At 55.4% G+C, this 18805-nt stretch overlaps 10 protein-coding genes across 10 annotated transcripts; 7 read left to right on the top strand and 3 right to left on the bottom strand.

Annotated features, from left to right (window-relative positions):
- Nucleotides 1–14: 14 nt before the first annotated feature.
- On the top strand, nucleotides 15–1565 carry KRP23_8979 (DEAD-box ATP-dependent RNA helicase 36; the record flags this gene model as incomplete). The annotated part of the gene is made up of 1 exon (XM_067894485.1): nucleotides 15–1565. One exon carries the CDS (start codon nucleotides 15–17, stop codon nucleotides 1563–1565), a length of 1551 nt encoding a protein of 516 aa, XP_067743918.1.
- A 143-nt stretch (nucleotides 1566–1708) lies between these two features.
- KRP23_8978 (putative holocytochrome-c-type synthase) lies at nucleotides 1709–2622 on the top strand (the record flags this gene model as incomplete). Its single annotated transcript, XM_067894484.1, has 2 exons — nucleotides 1709–2139; nucleotides 2217–2622. 2 exons carry the CDS (start codon nucleotides 1709–1711, stop codon nucleotides 2620–2622), a joined length of 837 nt encoding a protein of 278 aa, XP_067743917.1.
- A 205-nt stretch (nucleotides 2623–2827) lies between these two features.
- On the top strand, nucleotides 2828–5005 carry KRP23_8977 (Kinesin-II 85 kDa subunit; the record flags this gene model as incomplete). Its single annotated transcript, XM_067894483.1, has 1 exon — nucleotides 2828–5005. One exon carries the CDS (start codon nucleotides 2828–2830, stop codon nucleotides 5003–5005), a length of 2178 nt encoding a protein of 725 aa, XP_067743916.1.
- A 775-nt stretch (nucleotides 5006–5780) lies between these two features.
- KRP23_8976 (uncharacterized protein) lies at nucleotides 5781–7157 on the bottom strand (the record flags this gene model as incomplete). Its single annotated transcript, XM_067894482.1, has 2 exons — nucleotides 5781–7076; nucleotides 7155–7157. 2 exons carry the CDS (start codon nucleotides 7155–7157, stop codon nucleotides 5781–5783), a joined length of 1299 nt encoding a protein of 432 aa, XP_067743915.1.
- A 330-nt stretch (nucleotides 7158–7487) lies between these two features.
- Nucleotides 7488–8012, bottom strand: KRP23_8975 (uncharacterized protein; the record flags this gene model as incomplete). The annotated part of the gene is made up of 1 exon (XM_067894480.1): nucleotides 7488–8012. One exon carries the CDS (start codon nucleotides 8010–8012, stop codon nucleotides 7488–7490), a length of 525 nt encoding a protein of 174 aa, XP_067743914.1.
- Nucleotides 8013–8353: 341 nt separating this feature from the next.
- KRP23_8974 (UPF0705 protein C11orf49-like protein) lies at nucleotides 8354–9579 on the top strand (the record flags this gene model as incomplete). Its single annotated transcript, XM_067894479.1, has 6 exons — nucleotides 8354–8786; nucleotides 8850–9017; nucleotides 9070–9166; nucleotides 9232–9297; nucleotides 9360–9423; nucleotides 9487–9579. The coding sequence occupies 6 exons, from the start codon at nucleotides 8354–8356 to the stop codon at nucleotides 9577–9579; spliced, it is 921 nt and encodes a 306-aa protein (XP_067743913.1).
- Nucleotides 9580–9709: 130 nt separating this feature from the next.
- KRP23_8973 (Aurora kinase A-A) lies at nucleotides 9710–11907 on the top strand (the record flags this gene model as incomplete). The annotated part of the gene is made up of 10 exons (XM_067894478.1): nucleotides 9710–9992; nucleotides 10060–10728; nucleotides 10819–10888; nucleotides 10963–11007; nucleotides 11088–11163; nucleotides 11240–11292; nucleotides 11362–11419; nucleotides 11480–11569; nucleotides 11642–11731; nucleotides 11800–11907. 10 exons carry the CDS (start codon nucleotides 9710–9712, stop codon nucleotides 11905–11907), a joined length of 1542 nt encoding a protein of 513 aa, XP_067743912.1.
- A 568-nt stretch (nucleotides 11908–12475) lies between these two features.
- Nucleotides 12476–14912, top strand: KRP23_8972 (E3 SUMO-protein ligase SIZ1; the record flags this gene model as incomplete). The annotated part of the gene is made up of 4 exons (XM_067894477.1): nucleotides 12476–12631; nucleotides 12700–13143; nucleotides 13211–13966; nucleotides 14058–14912. 4 exons carry the CDS (start codon nucleotides 12476–12478, stop codon nucleotides 14910–14912), a joined length of 2211 nt encoding a protein of 736 aa, XP_067743911.1.
- A 235-nt stretch (nucleotides 14913–15147) lies between these two features.
- KRP23_8971 (Splicing factor SF3a60-like protein) lies at nucleotides 15148–17072 on the top strand (the record flags this gene model as incomplete). Its single annotated transcript, XM_067894476.1, has 6 exons — nucleotides 15148–15246; nucleotides 15324–15424; nucleotides 15489–15645; nucleotides 15723–15805; nucleotides 15866–16854; nucleotides 16939–17072. 6 exons carry the CDS (start codon nucleotides 15148–15150, stop codon nucleotides 17070–17072), a joined length of 1563 nt encoding a protein of 520 aa, XP_067743910.1.
- A 171-nt stretch (nucleotides 17073–17243) lies between these two features.
- KRP23_8970 (uncharacterized protein) lies at nucleotides 17244–18743 on the bottom strand (the record flags this gene model as incomplete). The annotated part of the gene is made up of 1 exon (XM_067894475.1): nucleotides 17244–18743. One exon carries the CDS (start codon nucleotides 18741–18743, stop codon nucleotides 17244–17246), a length of 1500 nt encoding a protein of 499 aa, XP_067743909.1.
- Between the last annotated feature and the right edge of the window lie 62 nt (nucleotides 18744–18805).

Genomic DNA, 18805 nt, shown 5'->3' with positions numbered 1-18805 from the left:
TCAGCCATTCCATCATGAGCGTCCTCTTCGGCAAGCGTCGTCGCCAGCCTGCAGCCACGCTGCCAACCGAAGAGCCCAAGGCTGCAGTCTCGTCGGACGTTACCAGGAGCGACAAAGTGTTGGTGGAGAGCGCGGCGTCCAATGTGCTCATCTCGTTCCTGAACTTGGGCCTGGACCCGTGGCTGGTCAAGCGCTGCGAGCTGCTGGGCATCCGCCACCCGACGCCCGTGCAGGCGCATTGCATCCCTCCCATCCTCGCGGGCCGCGACGTCATTGGCTGTGCACAGACCGGCAGCGGCAAGACGGCGGCCTTCGCGCTGCCGATCCTGCACGCGCTCAGCAAAGACCCGTACGGTCCTTTTGCGCTCGTGCTCACGCCCACGAGAGAGCTGGCGTTCCAGATCGCAGACCAGTTCAACGCCTTTGGCAGCTCCATGGCCGTGCGCTGCGCAGTGATTGTGGGCGGAGTGGGCATGCTCAAGCAGTCGCTCACGCTGCAGCAGCGGCCGCACGTCATCGTGGCCACTCCGGGCCGACTCCGCGACCATTTGCTGCGCGTGGAGCCGCCCAATATCTCGCTGGTCAAGTACGTGGTGCTGGACGAAGCGGACCGACTGCTGGACGTGTCGTTTGCCAAGGACCTGAGCTTCATCTTCGACAAGCTGCCGGCCAAGCGCCAGACGCTGCTCTTCTCCGCGACGATGACGGCCAATCTGGACCGACTGGAGCAGACAGCGCTGTCCGACGACGCGTTCCGGTTTGACGCCACGCCCAGTGTCAAGACGGTGGCGACGCTCAAGCAGTTTTATTTATTCATCCCGGCGCAGATCAAGATGACGTACCTCATGTACCTGATGAAGATGCTGGACCCGAACGAGGAGGACGATGAGGAAGAGCAAACTGGACGTAAGGCGTCCAAGGGCAAGAGCCGTAGGGGCAATAAGGACCAGAACCTGGAGCAACTGCTGGAAGCTGCCACTTCGTCCAAGCGCCAGCTGCGGTCCATGATGATCTTCGTGTCGACGTGCAAGATGTGCGAGCTCGTGGGCGAGATTGGCAACGAGCTGGGCACCAAGTGCGTGACGCTGCACTCGATGATGTCGCAGAACCGGCGTCTAGCGGCGCTGGGCAAGTTCAAGAGCGGCTTGAGCCACATCCTCGTCAGCACGGACGTCGCGAGTCGTGGTCTGGACATTCCTGAAGTCGACATAGTGCTCAACTTCGACCTGCCGCGCGACGCCGACGACTACATCCACCGCGTGGGTCGTACTGCTCGTGCCGGACGCAGCGGTCAGGCTATTTCTCTGGTGACGCAGCACGACATTGAGCTGCTGCAGAACATCGAAGCCAAGGTGGGCAAGAAGATGGACGACTACGAGTCGGACGCGCCCGAGAAGAAGGTGCTCAAGCTGCTGAACGACGTGACCACTGCCTCACGCGTGGCCAAGATGCGGCTCACAGAGCGCGGTTTCGATGATAAGGTGAGCGCGCGCAAGGCCAAGCGCCAGGAGCAGCAGCAGCAGCACAGCAACAAGAAGCACAAGAAGAGCACTAAGCAGCAATAGCTACCGTCGTAACATGGCTACATCCACTTTATCTCGCTGCACCTTTTTTGTCAGAACTATTTCTAGCCGCTCGATCTTATTTGGGGTCTACGGTACATCTCATCCATCACCATTTTCTGCGGTCACTATCCAGCCAGCCAAATATGACTGCAGACGTCAATGCTGCTGCTGCCGCGTGCCCGCACCACAAGGCGCCGGCCCAGGCTTCCAATGCAGCGCAAGGATGCCCAGTGGACCACACCAAGAGCGGCGATGCCGATGCCGATACCGGACTTAACGCCGAGATGATGCGCGTGGCCAGCCACGCCGCAGGGTTCACGGTGAACGGGTCACCACCCGCCCAACTGTCAAAATCTCGCGCTGTTTCCTCGATCCCGAAAGGAGATTTCACGCCCGAGCATCAGACGGGCACTGAAGACAAGTGGGAGTACCCCAGTGAGGACATGTACTTCAAGGCCATGAAGCGCAAGGGCTGGGCACCCAATGCGACCCAGATGAAGACCATTGTGGCGATCCACAACACAGTGAACGAGCAGAGCTGGCACGAAGTGCTGAGATGGGAGAGCTTCCACCCGTACGTCGAGGGTTACGCTGGACTATTTTTTGAGTTGACACTAATTCTGGACTTTGTGACGCAATGTTGCCTTTTAGAGCCAAGGATCCCGTCAAGCTGAAGACGTTCATGGGCAAGCCCACGGAGTATAGTCCGAAGGCCAAGATTATGAACACGCTGGGCTGGTCTGTACTGCCCTTTGATCGCCACGATTGGGTCGTGGACCGCGACGGCAAGGAGGTGCGATACGTGATCGACTTTTACTCGGGTCAGCCAGAGCCTGGTCGCCCACTGTCGGTGTATCTGGACGTGCGACCAGCGCTGGACTCCGTGGAGGGCGTTGTGGACCGCTTGCGGTGGCAGTTCCACGAGAAGATCATGCCGTTGCTGCCGTTCAAGGGTGCGATGTTCGGCGGAGCTGCCTCGAAGACTCCGGCGGACGCCGATGCATCGAAGGATGAAGCGCCAAGTGGCCACTCGAAAGTCACCCCCAAAACCAACTAGATCCTGTTTGTCTCCGCAGAGAACGGTGTGAAGTTACAGAAGCATTGATCCCAGACAAACATGAGCAGTATATTGAGAGCAAGAATCCACGACTCACGCCGCCTCGTTTGTTGTGTTTCCATTGCTATGTTTGACGAGCAGGTGCTTGGATCAGGAAGAGACGCGCGCAATCCGACGCCTCACTTTGAAAGACAAAGATCGGGAGATGTCGACGGATGTTAATGTGAAGGTGGCGGTGCGATGCCGCCCCATGAGCTCGCGCGAGACTCAGATGGGAGCGCGTGGCGTCGTTCAGGTGCTGGACGGCACAACGGTGGTCATTTATCCCAACGCTGACGCAGAAGCTTCCACCGCCAGCTCTGCTGCATCTGCAGACTCTTCCGACGCGACGTCGGAAAAGAAGCAGTACACGTTTGACTTTGCGTACTACACTGAGAGCACACAAGCGCAAGTCTACGGGGACATTGCCAAACCTTTGGTCGACCAGGCTCTGCAAGGCTACAACGGTACCATCTTCGCGTACGGCCAAACAGGATCGGGCAAGACGCACACCATGATGGGGAGTGGAGACGACCACGGTATCGTGCCGCTCATGAACGCAGACCTCTTCGCACGGATCAATGCTAGCGACGCAGAAAATGCCAAGCACGACGATGAAGGAGCCATCAAGTACCTCGTGACGGTGTCGTTCCTGGAGATCTACAACGAAGTCATCAAGGACTTACTCAACCCCTCGGACAAAGTGCTCAAGATCCGCGAGCACCCGGACATGGGCATCTACGTCGAGCAATTGGCTGAGCTTGTGGTGCGGGACCCTGCGGATGTGACTCGATTGCTGGAGCAAGGCAACAAAGTGCGCCAGGTGGCGGCTACGCAGATGAACGAGCGAAGCTCTCGCTCACATAGCTGCTTCACCATAAAGATCTCGTCGAAGCGCTCTCAGGTGATGGCTGGCGTACAAAAGGAAACCTGCATGAACGCCAAGATCAACCTCGTCGACCTTGCAGGCTCAGAGCGTGCATCGAAAACTGGTGCAACAGGCGACCGGCTCAAGGAAGGTGCTGCGATTAACAAGAGTTTGAGTGCACTGGGCAATGTGATCAACATGTTGGCATCGGCCGACAAGCCACGAAAAGGTGGAGGAGGCAAGACGGCTCACATTCCGTACCGAGACTCGAAGCTTACGAGGTTGCTGCAGGAATCGCTGGGTGGGAACTCGCTCACAGTGATGATCGCAGCCATCTCCCCAGCGGACTACAACTACGACGAGAGCCTGGGTACTCTCGTCTACGCCAACCGTGCCAAGTCCATCAAGAACGCGACCAAGAAGAACGAAGACATTAACGAAAAGATCATCCGAGAGCTGCGAGAAGAGATCGAGAAGCTCCGCCAAATGGTGGCGCGTCCTACGTCGGCATCAAGCGGCAACCCTGAGATGATGGGGCAAATGGAGGAGACTATCGCGAACCTTGAGCGTGCGAAGCAACAGTCGTGGGACGAGAAGCAGCGACTGACGGAACTGTACGAGCAGGAGCGGCAGAACTCGCTTGCGAACGAAAAGAAGATTCTGGGTTTCATGCAAACGGTCAAGCAGGAGAAGATGGACATCATGAAGAAAATCAAAGGTCTGCAGCAGAAGAAGGTGCAGCTCTCGAAGGCGATGCGAGTGCGCAAGCAAAGCTATGCAGACAACAAGAGCAGACTACAGCAAGGCGTGCAAGCTTTCCAGCAGATGAAGTCGGAGACTCCCCGTGACAAGCAGCAGCTGATGGAAGAGATCGACTCACGGAAGTCCTTGCTGATCACTGATCGAGATGAGCTGGCTCGTTTGAAGGAGGAGCTGAAGCTGTGTGAAGAACGGTTAGTGGAGGAAGAGGCCGAGGTTGCAGCGAAGAGTGCCTTGCTGGAGGAAGATGACAAGCTACGCAAGGCAATTCAGGACGACGAGCGTGAGAAGATGAAGCAGGAGCGCGTGGCGTACTTGCAATCGGCTCTTGATGAGGAACGGCAGCGGTTCCAGCAAGAGGCCGAAAACGACAAGCAGCGACTCAAGTTGGCGCTGGAAGCTACCGCAGACAAGGAGAAGAAGCTCGCAGAAGAAGTGGAGACACAACGCGGGAGAGCTCTTGAGTTGCAACAGCAAATGCACCAAATGCAACTGGAACACGCCGAGTGGAAGCACGAGACGAAGCAGAAGCTGTCGCAAATGGTGGAAGCGCTCAAGAACGATTTCCTGCAAGAGCAGCGCGAGATGCAAGAGAAATATGATTATGCGGTGTATCTCCTCCGGAACGCTCGGGATGACATTGTGGAGCTCGGTAAATGCAACGAAGACCTTGAGAAGCGACTGCATGATATGATTGTCTGGGATAGAACGTGGTGAGGGTCTTGACATCACGATAATTCGATTGCGTTGCGGTTGTCGTGGCCATTGTTGGTGGCTGTTGAAGTTCTGGTGTTCTCGTTGGTTGCTTTTAGACTCTGGGTAGCACTACAGCTGGCCATTAGGCTGATGCGAGCTCTCCATGGACGCTTCATCTTCTGAAAGGCTTGACGGGACGATGCTCGTGGCGCTGATGCTGATTGTCTCGGTCTCACTATCGTCGGTATCGTCGATAGTCGCAAATACAGATAGAGTCCGTCGCAGTCCTTCATGAGCCTCCGCAGCAGCCTGTGCAGCACGGGCGAAGCGGTACAGTCGGGCGAACTCGCGAATGTTGGTCACTAGGTCTTCGAGTTGTCTTGTCCGTGCTGCAAGGCGCCTCTGCAGCACTCGTCGCTGACCTCGTGAGCGATCAACCTCTTGTCTTAGCAACAAATTCTCACGCAGAACCTCGAGAAGCCTTCGTACGAGGAACAAAGTGGTTTCCCGACTGTCATTCTCATCATTGCGATGAGCTGCTGGAGGCTCGAGACTGTGACGACGTGGCATTGCTGAGTGCTGTCGACTTTGTTATCGGGCACAAAGGTAAAGTAGAGTCTTGTGTGCCGGATCTTGGAGTGGAAAACGGTATTGAGAAGTGTCGTCGTTTTTCAAGCAGGTTCGGTTCTTGTTTAAAAAATGAACTTTCGCAGAATGGAAAGCCAGGAAAATAATCGCTTGAGGCAAGGCTGTGGCAGGTACTTCTGGTTGAAGAAATGCTTGGTCTTCAAGGGCGTTAGTCGATGATCGTAGACGAGAACGACTCGGCTCGGTTGCGGCGGAGCTCGCGCTCTCGCTTGAGATGTTCCAGAGCTCTGCGGTACCAAGTCGAGTCTTCGCCGTCTTCGGCCGGATCTCGAGTTGCAGCAAGCTGCTCGTACTCCCTCGGGTTGTGGACATCGAGCAACAAAATTGTTTTGGTGGCTTCATGCGCTGTAGCAGCGGCCACGCCAGTCTCTTTAGCTGTCTTGCTGCCGGCGTTGCACTGGAGTCGGCGTCTCTCGCGCTTCTCCTTGAGCGAACGCAGTGCTTGGCGGTACCAAGTCCCGTCGTTCTGTTCGCTAGCGCTCACGTGGGCGAGCTGCTGGTAGTCGGAGTCGTCGGAGTCAGACAACGTAGCCATCACAACGGAAGAAACCGTAGGCTCTACAATCAATTGCTTGGAAGACCGCAACACCTCTGTTTGTCGGACCTTCACGTTTTCGCTGGCAGGAGTGGGCGGAGCTTGCTCTTGGTAGGCAGACGTAGCTGCTTCCGAATTGATGTCTTCGATGTCGCCAGGCACCCAACGATCATCAACTGAAGCATTTTCGACTTCCACCTGGTTGCTGTCTCTTCCCAAACCACTCGCGAGAGTTGAATCACTACCCGTGACTCCATCAGCGCCTTCAAGAGGAACGGTACTAACCGCATCCACCATGCGGAAGGTGTTCTGCATTTGCCGAGCGAAGTCTTTTGGGTCTTCACCACGCGAGATATAGTCGCCTAGCTGCACGCCCATGACATGGCGTCGAACTTGCAGTACCGAGAGTTCCTTCTCACGGTGCAGAGCCTGTTGAGCCTCAAACGCACGAGCGAGGGCTGCTTGCAGCTGGGTCTTCAACTCTTCGATTTGAGCTGCGAGACCGGCGTTCGTCTGAAGAAGTCTGTCGCCGCGTTGCATGTAGTACTCGCACGCCGTCTTGAGCAGTTGGATGGTATCGGCGCTGTCGGGACGAAGGACTTGTTCTAGTGGTTGATTTTGAGGCTGCTGATCTTCCAAGGCGAGCCAGGGTTTTTCACCGTACGACGGTCCCCACTCGATGCCATCGGTACGAGTGTCTGCAAGGACTTCAGCGACCCACCGATTGAAGTCAACCATCCGTTGGTGCGCTCGGGTCGGTGTGTCTGCGAACAGGAGATTGTAGTACTTTTTCACGAGGTCGATGATATCGATGCAGGCCTTGCGAGCCGTTGTCGACAGCAGATGCACAAGACGGCGGATGTTCTTCACTAGAAGCTCTTGCAAGCACCGAAGCTCGTCCAAAATCCACTGAAACGAAGCGAATAGTAGAGAAACGTAAGCGATTCAACGGCAACTAGCAGAGTGCAAGGCTAGTGGTCTACCCACCATGAATGTAGCTCGTGTGTGAGCCTTGGAGCTCGATAAGCTTGGAATGGGCTGCTGTCGTGCTTTCTGTGTCTTGGTCGGCTTTTTGAGCAGTGAACATATCTCTCGAGCTGCTGGTCCCGTTGGGTTTGGCTGCTGTCCTTTCCCGATCGTTGCCTTCAAGTGTCAAATCTGCGACGTGTGAGCGTCAATCGATGCCAATCAAAACCAAGAGACGCCTGAAGTAGTCTCTCGCCTCAACACCAACGCTCTTTCAAGTGGTCAATGCATTAGACCAAGCATCTACAGTATCCACCCCCGTCCTCCCCAATAAAATAATCCTAACGTCGTCTTCTACGCCGCCTTGAGTACCGGCGGCGCGGGTGTTCTATCTCCCCCGCAGGCCATGGCCAGCAGCATCCCCGAGAACGCCAGCACACTCGCGCCCGCGCGCACGGCATGCAGCTGTCCCCAACGCCGCAGCATCTCCTGCATCCACGACTGGCCGCGGTGCACGCAGCGCTTTGAGTCCACGAGCTTGTAGTTGAGCGCCAGCATCTTGAGGACGGTGAAGGGCACGACGCCGCCGATGAGGCAGCCACTCGCGACCCAGAGCCGCGGCATACCGGCGTGCGGCCCACGCTGCTGTTGTAGCAGCGACACCAGCAGCGCGCTGAGGCCGCTACCCACGGCCACAGGACCCTGCATGCGTGCGGCGTAGAAGTACATGCGGCGGAAGAAGGGCGCCTGGAACGCCAGCGCGTCCGTCTCCATGAGCGCCGGGTGCTGCGCCACGCTGATGTACGTGGACGCGCCTGCGAAGATGCCTGCCAGCCCCGTGGCCGCCAGCTGCGCCAGCGCCTCCGCGTCCACGCCCATCAGAAGGTCGAGTGTCGATTCTCTTGTTTTGGCCTCGTCAGCGTGGAACTGCTGGCGACGCCAAAACCCGCTATACTCAATACCTGTAAAACATTTTGACATAAGAAAAGAGGTTGGGAACAAGGAACAGAGTTGAAGAACAGTCGGTGTATATTTTAGTAGTTAACGACGAGAATTATCCGAGTATAGTGATACAGAGGTTCAAGTGGCAAACGCTGAATTCGTGACGCGGTGCGTCTATGTCGCATGGTCTTTTTATATCTTTTTATAGCGCCAAAGGCGACGTCATTCGCCAAAAAAACATGTACCCCTCCGAGCGGTACATCGATCCAAGTTGAAGCATGAACGACGGCGGCGACGATGGCGCCCGGCGGATGAGCCGCGTGCAGGCGGAGCGGCTCATTGCCGGCGCCTATCGAATTCCTGCAGCTGTTAGTGACGGAGACAGCGCCGCGCCGCCCACCACGAGCGGGCCCAAGCTGCGCGCACTCACGCGGCTGCCGTCGCGCGGCCTCTCGTCGTTGCTCACGTCCTCCAACGAGTTTTACCTGCAGCAGTCGGGCGTGCAGTTCTACGTGGACGACATCGTGCGCCAGCTGCAGGACAAGCGGCCGGATCACCCGGCGCAGTTCATTGCCAACTACTTCAGTGCCGTCGTCAAGGGTTCCAATGTCAAAGGACGTCCCTTCGAGTACGTCAACGGGTGTCTGCAGAACCGAGCAGCTTTCCTCGCCCAACTGCAGCGCAGCTACGCCAAGATTGACCAGAATACGTGTGAGTTGCAGCGGATATTGATGTGGCTAATTTGCTTGCATGCTGACGAACCAATCGCTGTAGTGCTGTCTGTCGGAGACTTCACAGAGATGCTCTGGTGCCAGTGCAGGGACTTACCGCAGCCATTGGTTAGGCAGGCGACATGCCATCTACCTGAAGGAGAGGACGGCCAACGACATGCATCGCTTCGAATATTCCTAGCAGCTTTCAGCGCGTGCTTCTTTTACAACGGTAAAGTTTGTTCGTGTGCCTGTCATGCTGCTTTCTGACCACGTGATGCCAGAGTTCCTGAACAAGACGCACGACATTTACAGCGAGATACCAGTGTCCATAGACAGTCGAGTCAGCTCACCTCGAAGCACCAGCAATCGATCAGAGAGGTCTCGTTGAGCTGTTCAGGATTCCTTTGCAAGCACAGCAACTAACGCCTCGTCGTCACGTACAGCATCGCGAACGCCGTAGCCGCCGACCGAGTCATCGCCAGGCTTCGAGTTGTGGCTCAGCAAAACACGTGCGTCCCTCTAGTGTTATTCACCACGACTGCAGCACTGATGCCTCTGCCATCCATCGTAGATTCAACATCCCGCCCATGCCTGAGGTCGAACTGATCGCCGCAAAGAGCTCGAGCTTCACGGAGGTTGGCTGCGATCGTATTATAACAACTGCACTATGGCCCAGTTGACTCAGTCTGATGCTGCAGTTCTGCAATTTGTTTTACGAGAGTCCAGTGCTCGCAGGCTGCATTCTGAACCTGCAGCTCGCCTTCCAGAAGCTGGCGCCGGTCCAGAAATAGTAGCAATATACTTGTCACCACGTACTTTTCACATGTCTAAACACAAATAGTACTTGGTATAAAGTAAAATACAGGAAATCATCCAGCGCACATCGTGTTTTTTGGCAGTTGCGAATTGACGCTCCGGCCCATGTATACTAGGCCCGGCTCGGCGGACTCGCGCATGGGCGCGCGCCCCACGGGCGCCAACTCGTTCCGCCTGCGGTCCGACGAGAACCGCCGCCCCAATTTCGGTCGAGGCCAGCCCTCTCCGAGCGCTGCAGACGTCGACATGAAAGACGCGTCGCCGTCTTCTGCCACGTCCGGACGGTTCCAACGTCCGTCGCCCGCGTCTGCCACGTCGTCCACCTTCGGGTACAACCGCCAAGGGTTACATGAACGCGCTACTACCAGCGCCCGACCGACGGCTTCAAGTGAGTTGCGGAGACAGCTCTACCATCGGTGGGAGAGGAGGCGACCCTAACTAGGCTTGCATTGTAGGTCGCTTGATGGCCCCAACAGCTTCTTCACTGGCACATCGAACGGCACCTACTTCAGCTCCGTCGTACGCTAGACCGACAGCTAGCAGCGCTACTGGAAGGTACCGAAATTCCAGGATCCCCGGTGCACCGACGAAGCCGACGTATGGAAGCGGCACAAGCAGGTTGCAGACAGCCACGTCGGGTTCTGCAACGCGACCAGCACCTACGAGGCCTCCGTACACTGGTCCTTCCACTGCTGGCAGATTTCAGACGGCTTCGGAGTCTCAACCACATTTCGGTGCCACTCGGACGCAGTACAAAGCACCGACCCCGCCACCGCAACGTACGCACCAACAGGTTGCTCCGCCACCAGCTCCAGTCGACACGGAAATGACCGACTGTGAGCAACAACAGGACCAGCAGTTGCAAGAGCCACAGCAGCCACCGAAAGCGTGGAGCTTGGACGATTTTGAGATTGGGCGCGAGTTGGGAACTGGCAAATTTGGCCAGGTGTACCTAGCACGCGAAAAGCGCTCGCGCATGGTTGTGGCGCTGAAAGTTTTAGTGAAGGAGCAACTGAAAGCTGCAGGCGTGGCCCACCAGCTGCGCAAGGAAGTGGAAATTCATTCGCGCATTCGGCACGAAAACATCCTCCCGCTGTATGCTACATTTCAGGATGCTACTCGGGGTAATGGGGATGACGCTCGATCCGCTTGGAATCATCGTGTTTTCCACCAAACTCACGATTTCTGTTTGTGTGCATTTCATTGTTTTGCAGTGTATTTAGTGCTGAAGTATGCTGGGGGAGGTGACCTCTACAAGAAGATGCGTTCCATGCCCGGACGCCGGTATGCTTGCTTGGAGACTCTTTTGTGCGCAATGTGTCTTACAAGTGATGTTTTCATGATCTTTTGTTTACCAGCTTTCCTGAACGTCAAGCAATGATGTACACTGCTCAGCTTGTCAGGTAAATGACAGTTTACATAAGTGCGGATGTTGTGAATGTTGCGAATTACACTTTTTTTCTGTGTGTGTTTCTTTGGATAGTGCGTTGGAGGCGTGCCATAACCAGCACGTAATTCACCGTGACATCAAACCGGAGAACATTCTTCTGTCAGAGGAGGTATGGTGTGTGCAGTCGCGATACTCTAGAGGAGCTATCCTTACTGAGCCCTTCATTTTATTTCCTATTTGATCAGGGTACGATTCAGCTCGCAGATTTCGGTTGGTCGTCTGCGAACGTGACGGCAGCGTAAGTGATGTTGTACACCTGTGGCAGCGCTCAATCGGGGTATTTAACAATGCGATTGTGATATTGTAGGACACGCCGCGATACGCTCTGTGGAACTTTGGATTATTTGTCGCCGGAGATGATTCGGGTACGTTCATATTTTCAGTGATCAGCGTTTTTACTTGAAGCCTAACTTCCGCATATCCAGGGTGAAAAATACGACGAATCCGTTGACATTTGGGCAGTCGGCATCATCATGTACGAGCTCCTGGTAGGCAAGCCACCATTTGAAGCAGCGGTACGTTGTCTTCCCACCCATTTAGTTATGCAGGGATTCGTTTGTAACTCGCTGTTGCTACCTTTGGTGCAGGGACAAAACGAGACCATCGAGCTCATCACGGAGGGTCCGCTTCATGTGCCTCCAATGGTGTCTCTGGCGGCAAAGGACTTGATCACACGGGTACGATCTCGACTGTGGAAATTCTCATCCATGTAGGTGTATTCTGACACTTGTGCTTCTTGCAACAGATACTGCAGAAGCTGCCTGAGAGGCGACTGTCGCTGCAGGACATCAAGGCCCACCGCTGGTTCGCTCCGCTCGCGCTCCGTCAACGATCGGCCAGACGCGGATTCTAGTCCGTACAGTAGGCACAATACGCAGTAAGCCTGCTCAGGCCACACGTATACTTGCATATTCATACGCCAAGCATCCGTCTAAGTATCCAACGATGAGACTCTTACACAGTCCGAACAGGACCCCATAAAGTGTTCTACTGCAACAAAATACTCGTATTTGTCAGCATTTGACCGCCCCAGCGTGTCCTTATCTACTGCTTCTCGCAACTATGAAGTCGTCATAGCATAGAGTTTGGTTAGAAGCTGCTTGGAACACTCGAACGTCTGCCTAGACCGAGGAATCGCGCGCTACGAAGCGTCCTATCGGAAATGCGTCACAAACCTCAGTCACAAAATACGGTGAGCACGGTTCTTTATTTACAAAATATGGTACAGAATGACTAAATCTACTTCTTTGTTTTACTATGGGTCTATACATTTTCCCTGCGACGCATTTCCGTGTGTCCTATTGCCAAATTACGCCCGTCCTCAGCCCACCAAGCTGGGGCATGCCTATAGAGAGCGAAGGGCGTCCGAGAAGAAGCTTTTAGGCGCACGCCGCCGTCCACACCGAGGAAGCGCCACCAACATGAGCGACGCTGCCACGCGTCTGCAGCTGCGCGGCATCCGCTCACGCCTGCATCAGCTGCGTATGCCGGAGCTGCGCAACATCCTCATGGACCTGAACCTGGCGCGCTCCGGCCGCAAGTCGGAGCTCGTGGACCGCATCGCTAGCGAGCTGGAGGTCCGTGGTCTCTGTTAAGTATTAGATGAACCCTTTTCGATGCGCTCACCTGTGCCTGGTTGTATTAGCTGTTCGCGGACAAGGCCCGAGGCACGACATCCGCCACGTTCTACGCCGAGAGACTCTTGGCCGGCATGCACAGCATCGAGGCGCAGACGAGGGGAAGAGCGTCCCAAGTGTCGGCTGCCTACCACGCGGGCAACGTGTCGCCTGGGGCGCACTACACACCCATCACCCCGACGACGCCTCCCACGCGCTCCATCCCCGTCCCCATTTACGGACGGGTGGCGCCTCGCTCCTCGGCAGGGATGCCGTATGGAGCGGTGAACGTCGCGCCTGCTAGCACGGGCGTGATCCCGCTCACGAGTGGAGTGGACCTGTACAACCCGACGAAAGCTGCGGCTCTGGGCGGAGCTAGGTGCTTCTGCGCGACGCAGGGAGTGTCCGGCAAAGTGGTCAAGTGCGCTGACTGCAGCTTGGCTGTGCATGCCAAGTGCCATCAACTGATCACGGTGCGTTGAGAGAACTGCGTGCTGAGGACTGTGTGGCCACTGACGACGGTGTTTGTGGTTGATATAGCTGAATGGCGAGTGGTATTGTGAAATGTGTCGAGCGAAAACGTACGACCCGTTCTATCGGGTGCAAAAGACAGTGCTCGACCCCAACTTCGTGCGGTTCGCGAAGAGCTCGAGCTCCTTCCGGCTAGAGTACTACATCACGGACAACGACCTGAACAACATGTACGGGAACCGGGATCCGAAGCCGGGCTCCATGACGCCAGGCTCGTTGGAACTGCAGCTGCGGTGCTTCGCAGTGAAAGAAGACCTTGCAGCGGGCCACTGCTGGCCAACCTCTACGCAGCTCAGTGTGAACGGCTTTGGTGTGCCGATCACGCAGCGAGCTCCGCCCGGCCATGCGAACCCGTCCAAGGTGCTTCGAGAGCTCCCAGCAAACATTTTTCAGTACTCGCGGGTTGGACGAAACGTGGTGGACATCAGGACGACCGAGAACCCATCCGTGTTTGGCTTCATGATACAGATCGTGGAGGTGCGCAACATTAATGATCTCGTTGCGGAAGTGCAAGAGACATCGAAGGGTTTAACGTACGAGAGCGCGAAGCAAGACGTCATCAAGTCGTTCGGGAGCGAAGACGAAGACGACGTCGTCGCCACAGTCACAATGCTGTCCGTCCGTTGCCCATTAGGTCTGTGCGTGATCAACTTACCAGCACGAGGATTGCACTGCAAACATTTGCAGTGCTTCGATCTGAAAACGTTCATATTGTTCAGCAAGAAGGCGAGATCAAAGGCATGGCGGTGTACAGTGTGTCATCATGTAAGCAAGCGTTCCTATTCCCAACGGTCCTCGTTGGCTGACTCATCTCTTTTGACTGACGCCTTTGTGCGCATGCTTGGTCTTATCACAGTTTATCAAGGCATCCGATTTGCGTATTGATCCATATTTAAAGAAGCTTCTTGCAGAAGTCGAAGGTGAAGATGAACTGGAGGAGGTCGAAATCTTTCCTGATGGATCATGGAAACGGAGACTAGAAGAAGAGCAGGTGCCAGAGCCCCCAGCAAAGAAACTGAAAGCAGAGCAGGCAGAGGTTACTATGCCCGCAACAGATAGCACGTCGGCTACTGTAGCATCAGCGACGTCGAGTGACGCGGCGCATGGTCCACCAGGATCAAGTGCAGCAGCACCAGTGGAGATTGATTTGTTATCCAGTGACGATGAAGATGAAGACGCGGTAACCACGCAGGCATCAAGTGGCACAACCATTTCTGCTGCTGCATCTGCGTCAGCTCCGATCTTGCTTGATGACGACATCGATATATTGACCGTGAATAGTGATGCGTGGGATACGGCGCCAGCTTCCGGTAACACCAACACAGCAAACGGCGCGGGTGATGACAACTGTGGTGAGTATTTTCCTTTCCCGTTGGATGAGAACCTGTTTCCTTCCAATGGTGCGGCAGCCAGCAATGCAGGTACCTCGTCCTCGTGGATGTATTCGGTGCCGGCGAGTACCATCGTGAACAGTATGCCTCCGCCGACTACGACGACCGCAGTTGCATCAGCCCCGCTGGCTGCGCCCCAAGACCTCTTGAACCAAGCAGAGTCCAATCTAGCGAGCTCCATGGCCTCTTTGTCCAGGAATCATAACGTGAACAACCCATTCGACCAGCGGCAACGACGCCAAGCGCGACCACCTCCCAAACCCACAGCGATGCCGAACGACATGGATATCATCTGCTTACTGGACAGCGACAGCGATTGATCCAGCAACGTACGACGAAGGTTACTGGTAGTCCCAGGAAGGTCGACAGTGTCGCAGTATAAACCAGGCAGTGAATAGTTACCCAGTTGTTGAAGGCGCTCAGCGGACACGCTGGAGTCGATGTAGCCATTTTGTCACAAGTCACAGATAAAATAGTACCGTAGAAAATCCTCTTATTTCCGAAATAGCGGGAGGGCACCGCCACTTACTTGATCGTCTCCGAGTCCCCGTCGCGATGTCGTCCACGGTCCTGGAGCAGCTGCGCGCCGAGCAGGAGGAGGTCGAAGCGTTGGAGCGCGCTGTCGTGGCAACGCTGGGCGAGAAACCTCGCAACGTACGAGGCTCTGGTGCCAAAGTTTGGTCCTTTTTCATCTTTCTGACGCTACTATTGACATATTGACGTTAAAACAGCATCGCAGTCGAGTTCTGCATGGCCATAAGGTGAGCAACTTGCTGGACGAAGTGACACATCACAGCAAGCACGTGAAGGAACTCTACAATGACGAGGATGGGTGCGTCATTGCGGCATTCAGTGGCTTGTGGGGAGTATGGGACTGACCCTGGTCGGTGCTGCAGGATTTTCGCAGATGAGACGGAGAGCATGCGTGGACGGGCAGTATTCACATCGTTCTACGAGCAGCTCAAGTCCATCCGCTCGTTCCACCGCAAGTACCCGAACTCGGTGGTATCTCACGAGCCCAATTTGGAGGAGGCGCTGCACCCGAACGTCCAGGTGGGTGTTGCCTATATAGTGCTACTATTGTGGCAGTAGAAGCTGAGGTGTTGAGTGCTGTAAATTTTATTTTACAGTTCTCGGGCGAAGAGCGCTTTGGGAAGTACGTGGACCTGAACGAGTTCTACACGCGATTCCTCAACATCCCAGAACTCAAGTGGTGAGTAGCAGTGATGAGGTGCTTACGCTTAGTAGGAAGCTGACTGGTCGGTGTTTGCAGGCAAGCACGGAAGACACAGGAAGCACTGAGCTCCAGTGCCAAGACCAAGGGGAAGAAACAGCCAACTGGATCTTCGATTGATTATCTGGCGTATCTGGCATCGTTTTCCGACTTCTCGGCTATTCCAGCAGCACAAAAGACCCATTCGGTCCCGTACCAACAGTACCTGAAGGACCTGAAGGAGTATTTATTGGATTTCTACCGCCGCACGCAGCCTCTTGTGGATCTCGACGACGTGATTGACGAAACTTCTGCCAAGTTCGAGAAGCAGTGGGTCCTGCATCAGATTGCTGGATGGGACTCGAACCAGGACGCTGATAATGCGGACGATAGCAGCACCCCTGCGCACTTTTGCGAGCTTTGCAGCAAGCAGTTCAACTCAGAGGGTGTGTTCAACGGTCACCTCACAGGAAAAAAGCACAAAAAGTTTGCTGCTGCTGCCGCCACAAAGGCATCAAATGGGAGCGATAGTAATGACGCAGCTTCGAAGGCCCCGACTTCGGGTAAAGACACCAAGAAAGAGTTGGAGGCGAGACAGAAGGGCATCGCATTCGACGAGGTGTTGATCCGACGGATGTACGAGCTCTTAACGGAAGTCGTTCAAGGCACGATTTCATATTTGGAGCTGAAGCAAACCCGTACACACGAGGAACTCCAAGCTGAAATCGAGGAGGAGGAAGAAGGAGCATTCTCCGATGTGGATGTGGAGAACGAAAATGAAGAGGGTGAGGACGAAGAAGAGCAGCTCTACAATCCATTGAACCTACCGCTCGGTTGGGACGGGAAGCCGATTCCGTACTGGTTGTACAAGCTGCACGGACTTGGCGTCGAGTTCAAGTGCGAGATCTGTGGCAACCACAGTTATTGGGGGCGGCGTGCGTTCGATCGCCACTTCCAAGAATGGCGTCACGCCTTTGGCATGCGCTGTCTGAAGATTCCGAACACGAAGCACTTCCACGATATCACGCTCATGAGGGACGCCATTCAGTGTAAGCGTTGTCTTGTGCTTCAACCGGATGGGCCGCTGAGTACAAACTGATCGCTTGTTATCTTTTTTGTTGTTGTTGAAACAGTGTACGAGAAATTGAAGGACCAGATTGATACAGAGGTCTGGAATGCTTCAAATGAGGAGGAGTTCGAGGATTCAGAAGGTAACGTGCTGAACAAGAAGACGTACGAGGACTTGGCACGCCAAGGACTTCTGTAGATTCCAGCGCGAACCCGCTCGGCTCGAGAGTACGAACACGTAAGGCCCGCACCTTCATTGGAATCATCGAATCCACTCTTTTGACAAGTTGTTCATTCACTCACGGAACTCAGGTTATGCTACTTCGACTTGCTATCATATAATGTTCTTCGTGTCTGTAGCGAAGACCGTCTACGGCTTAACCATCTCAATGCCTTGCTGTGTGTTGTATCCGTTGGGGCAGGCGCGCTGTTTGTACTTAACCATTGCCTGGTTGACTATCTTAGTAGTCGAGCATTCGACCCAGACCTCATGCCGCTTTTGCGCTAGCAGCTCGCGTGCCGTCGTTGTCTCCAGCGCATCCCAGTCGGATGTAGGAGGCACCATCAGCAAAGGACTATCACAGTTCACGAGTGTCTCGGGCAGATCGTACTTGTAGTAGTAGTGGCCCTTGTGGTCCCCTTCGACGAAGCCATACTTCTGGCAGTAGTGGATACCTACCGGCGGATCGGACGGCATGACGACCGCGGACGTGTTCTCGCAAGGGTTCGGCAGTGTGTCGTCCACAAAGTCCCAGTACTCACGCTCTTCCACTGCTAGTTTCGGGTGGGTCGCTCCCAGGTTTGTCAACAGTGTGTGCTTGATGCCGTGGTTTGCTACAGCCAGAGTGTACGCGAACATCTCCACCATCCAAGCCTGTTCCACTTGCCGACCACGCACGACGAAGTCGCAGTAATCGTCAATCATGGCCTCCATGTCGTGCCGCGTCATGATGTACGGAGGTCCCGTACTGGAGTAGTATTCACGCGCATCGTCGCGAGTCACATTGATACAAGGTTTGCCAGCGCAGACAGCCTCCAGTTTATCTCGGGCGTGGGCGGCATACCAACCGGAGTTGAGGTAATTGTGCCAGTCCTGCGCGATGGCGATGCCGTCCGCCACCGTGTCGTTCACTGTGGCTTTGTCTCGCTTGCCGTGGTAGTACTTGGTGACATCCCGACCCGTGTTCACTTCCAGTGGCTTGAAGAGCACCATATCTCCGTCAATGAGCGCGATAATGTCGTGCTTTACTGGTGGCTGCGCATTCCGCAGGAAGTGGCGCAGAGCGAATGGTTTGTTGTACGGCGTGTACTCATCCGTGACGTTGGGTGTTGGGTGCGGCGAGTACGACGGTGTGAAGTGTCTCCGGAAGTCGTAGTAGAGCGTGGGTTCCTTCATGATTTTCTCACGCTGGACATCCGTGCAGCCTGAGAGGATCTGCGTGATCGGCCCACGCTGGCCGACAGCGACGGCCGAGAACTGCAAGATGGTCTGCAGCGGTACGCGTCGACCTTGGTCGCAGCTCATGCTGAAGACGATGTGGAGCTCGCTTCGATCCTCGTCTCCCTGGTAAATGCTGCGTGGATCTGGCTGTCGTTGCAACGGAGGCGCAGCTATCGTTGCAGTTGTGGTGGTGGAGTTGGCGCTGCTGTCGACGTCGTGATGTTGCGTCTGCTTGGCCAGCAGCAGCGTCACCAACTCGTCCACGACCTTGGAGCTCTGCAGCTGCGTCTGGACACTGCGTTCCTCCTTGGACCGGTTGATGTACGTGCTCGCAATCATGCCGCGGTAGTTGAGCACAGCCACGGACGCGAGTGACGTGAGCAGCAGCGCCACCACCAGCCAGCGCTTGGTGTGCGAGGCTCGAGACATCGGTGGAAGTCGTTGCGGCGCCATGGCAATCACAAGTGGCCAGACACTTGGCAGCTCGACGG

Source organism: Phytophthora ramorum (genome assembly GCF_020800215.1).
Source record: "Phytophthora ramorum isolate Pr-102 chromosome Unknown Phyram_PR-102_s0007, whole genome shotgun sequence".
Lineage (NCBI taxonomy): Eukaryota > Oomycota > Peronosporomycetes > Peronosporales > Peronosporaceae > Phytophthora > Phytophthora ramorum.
Note: the sequence above shows the minus strand (reverse complement) of the source record. Positions and strands in the feature narration are given on the sequence as shown.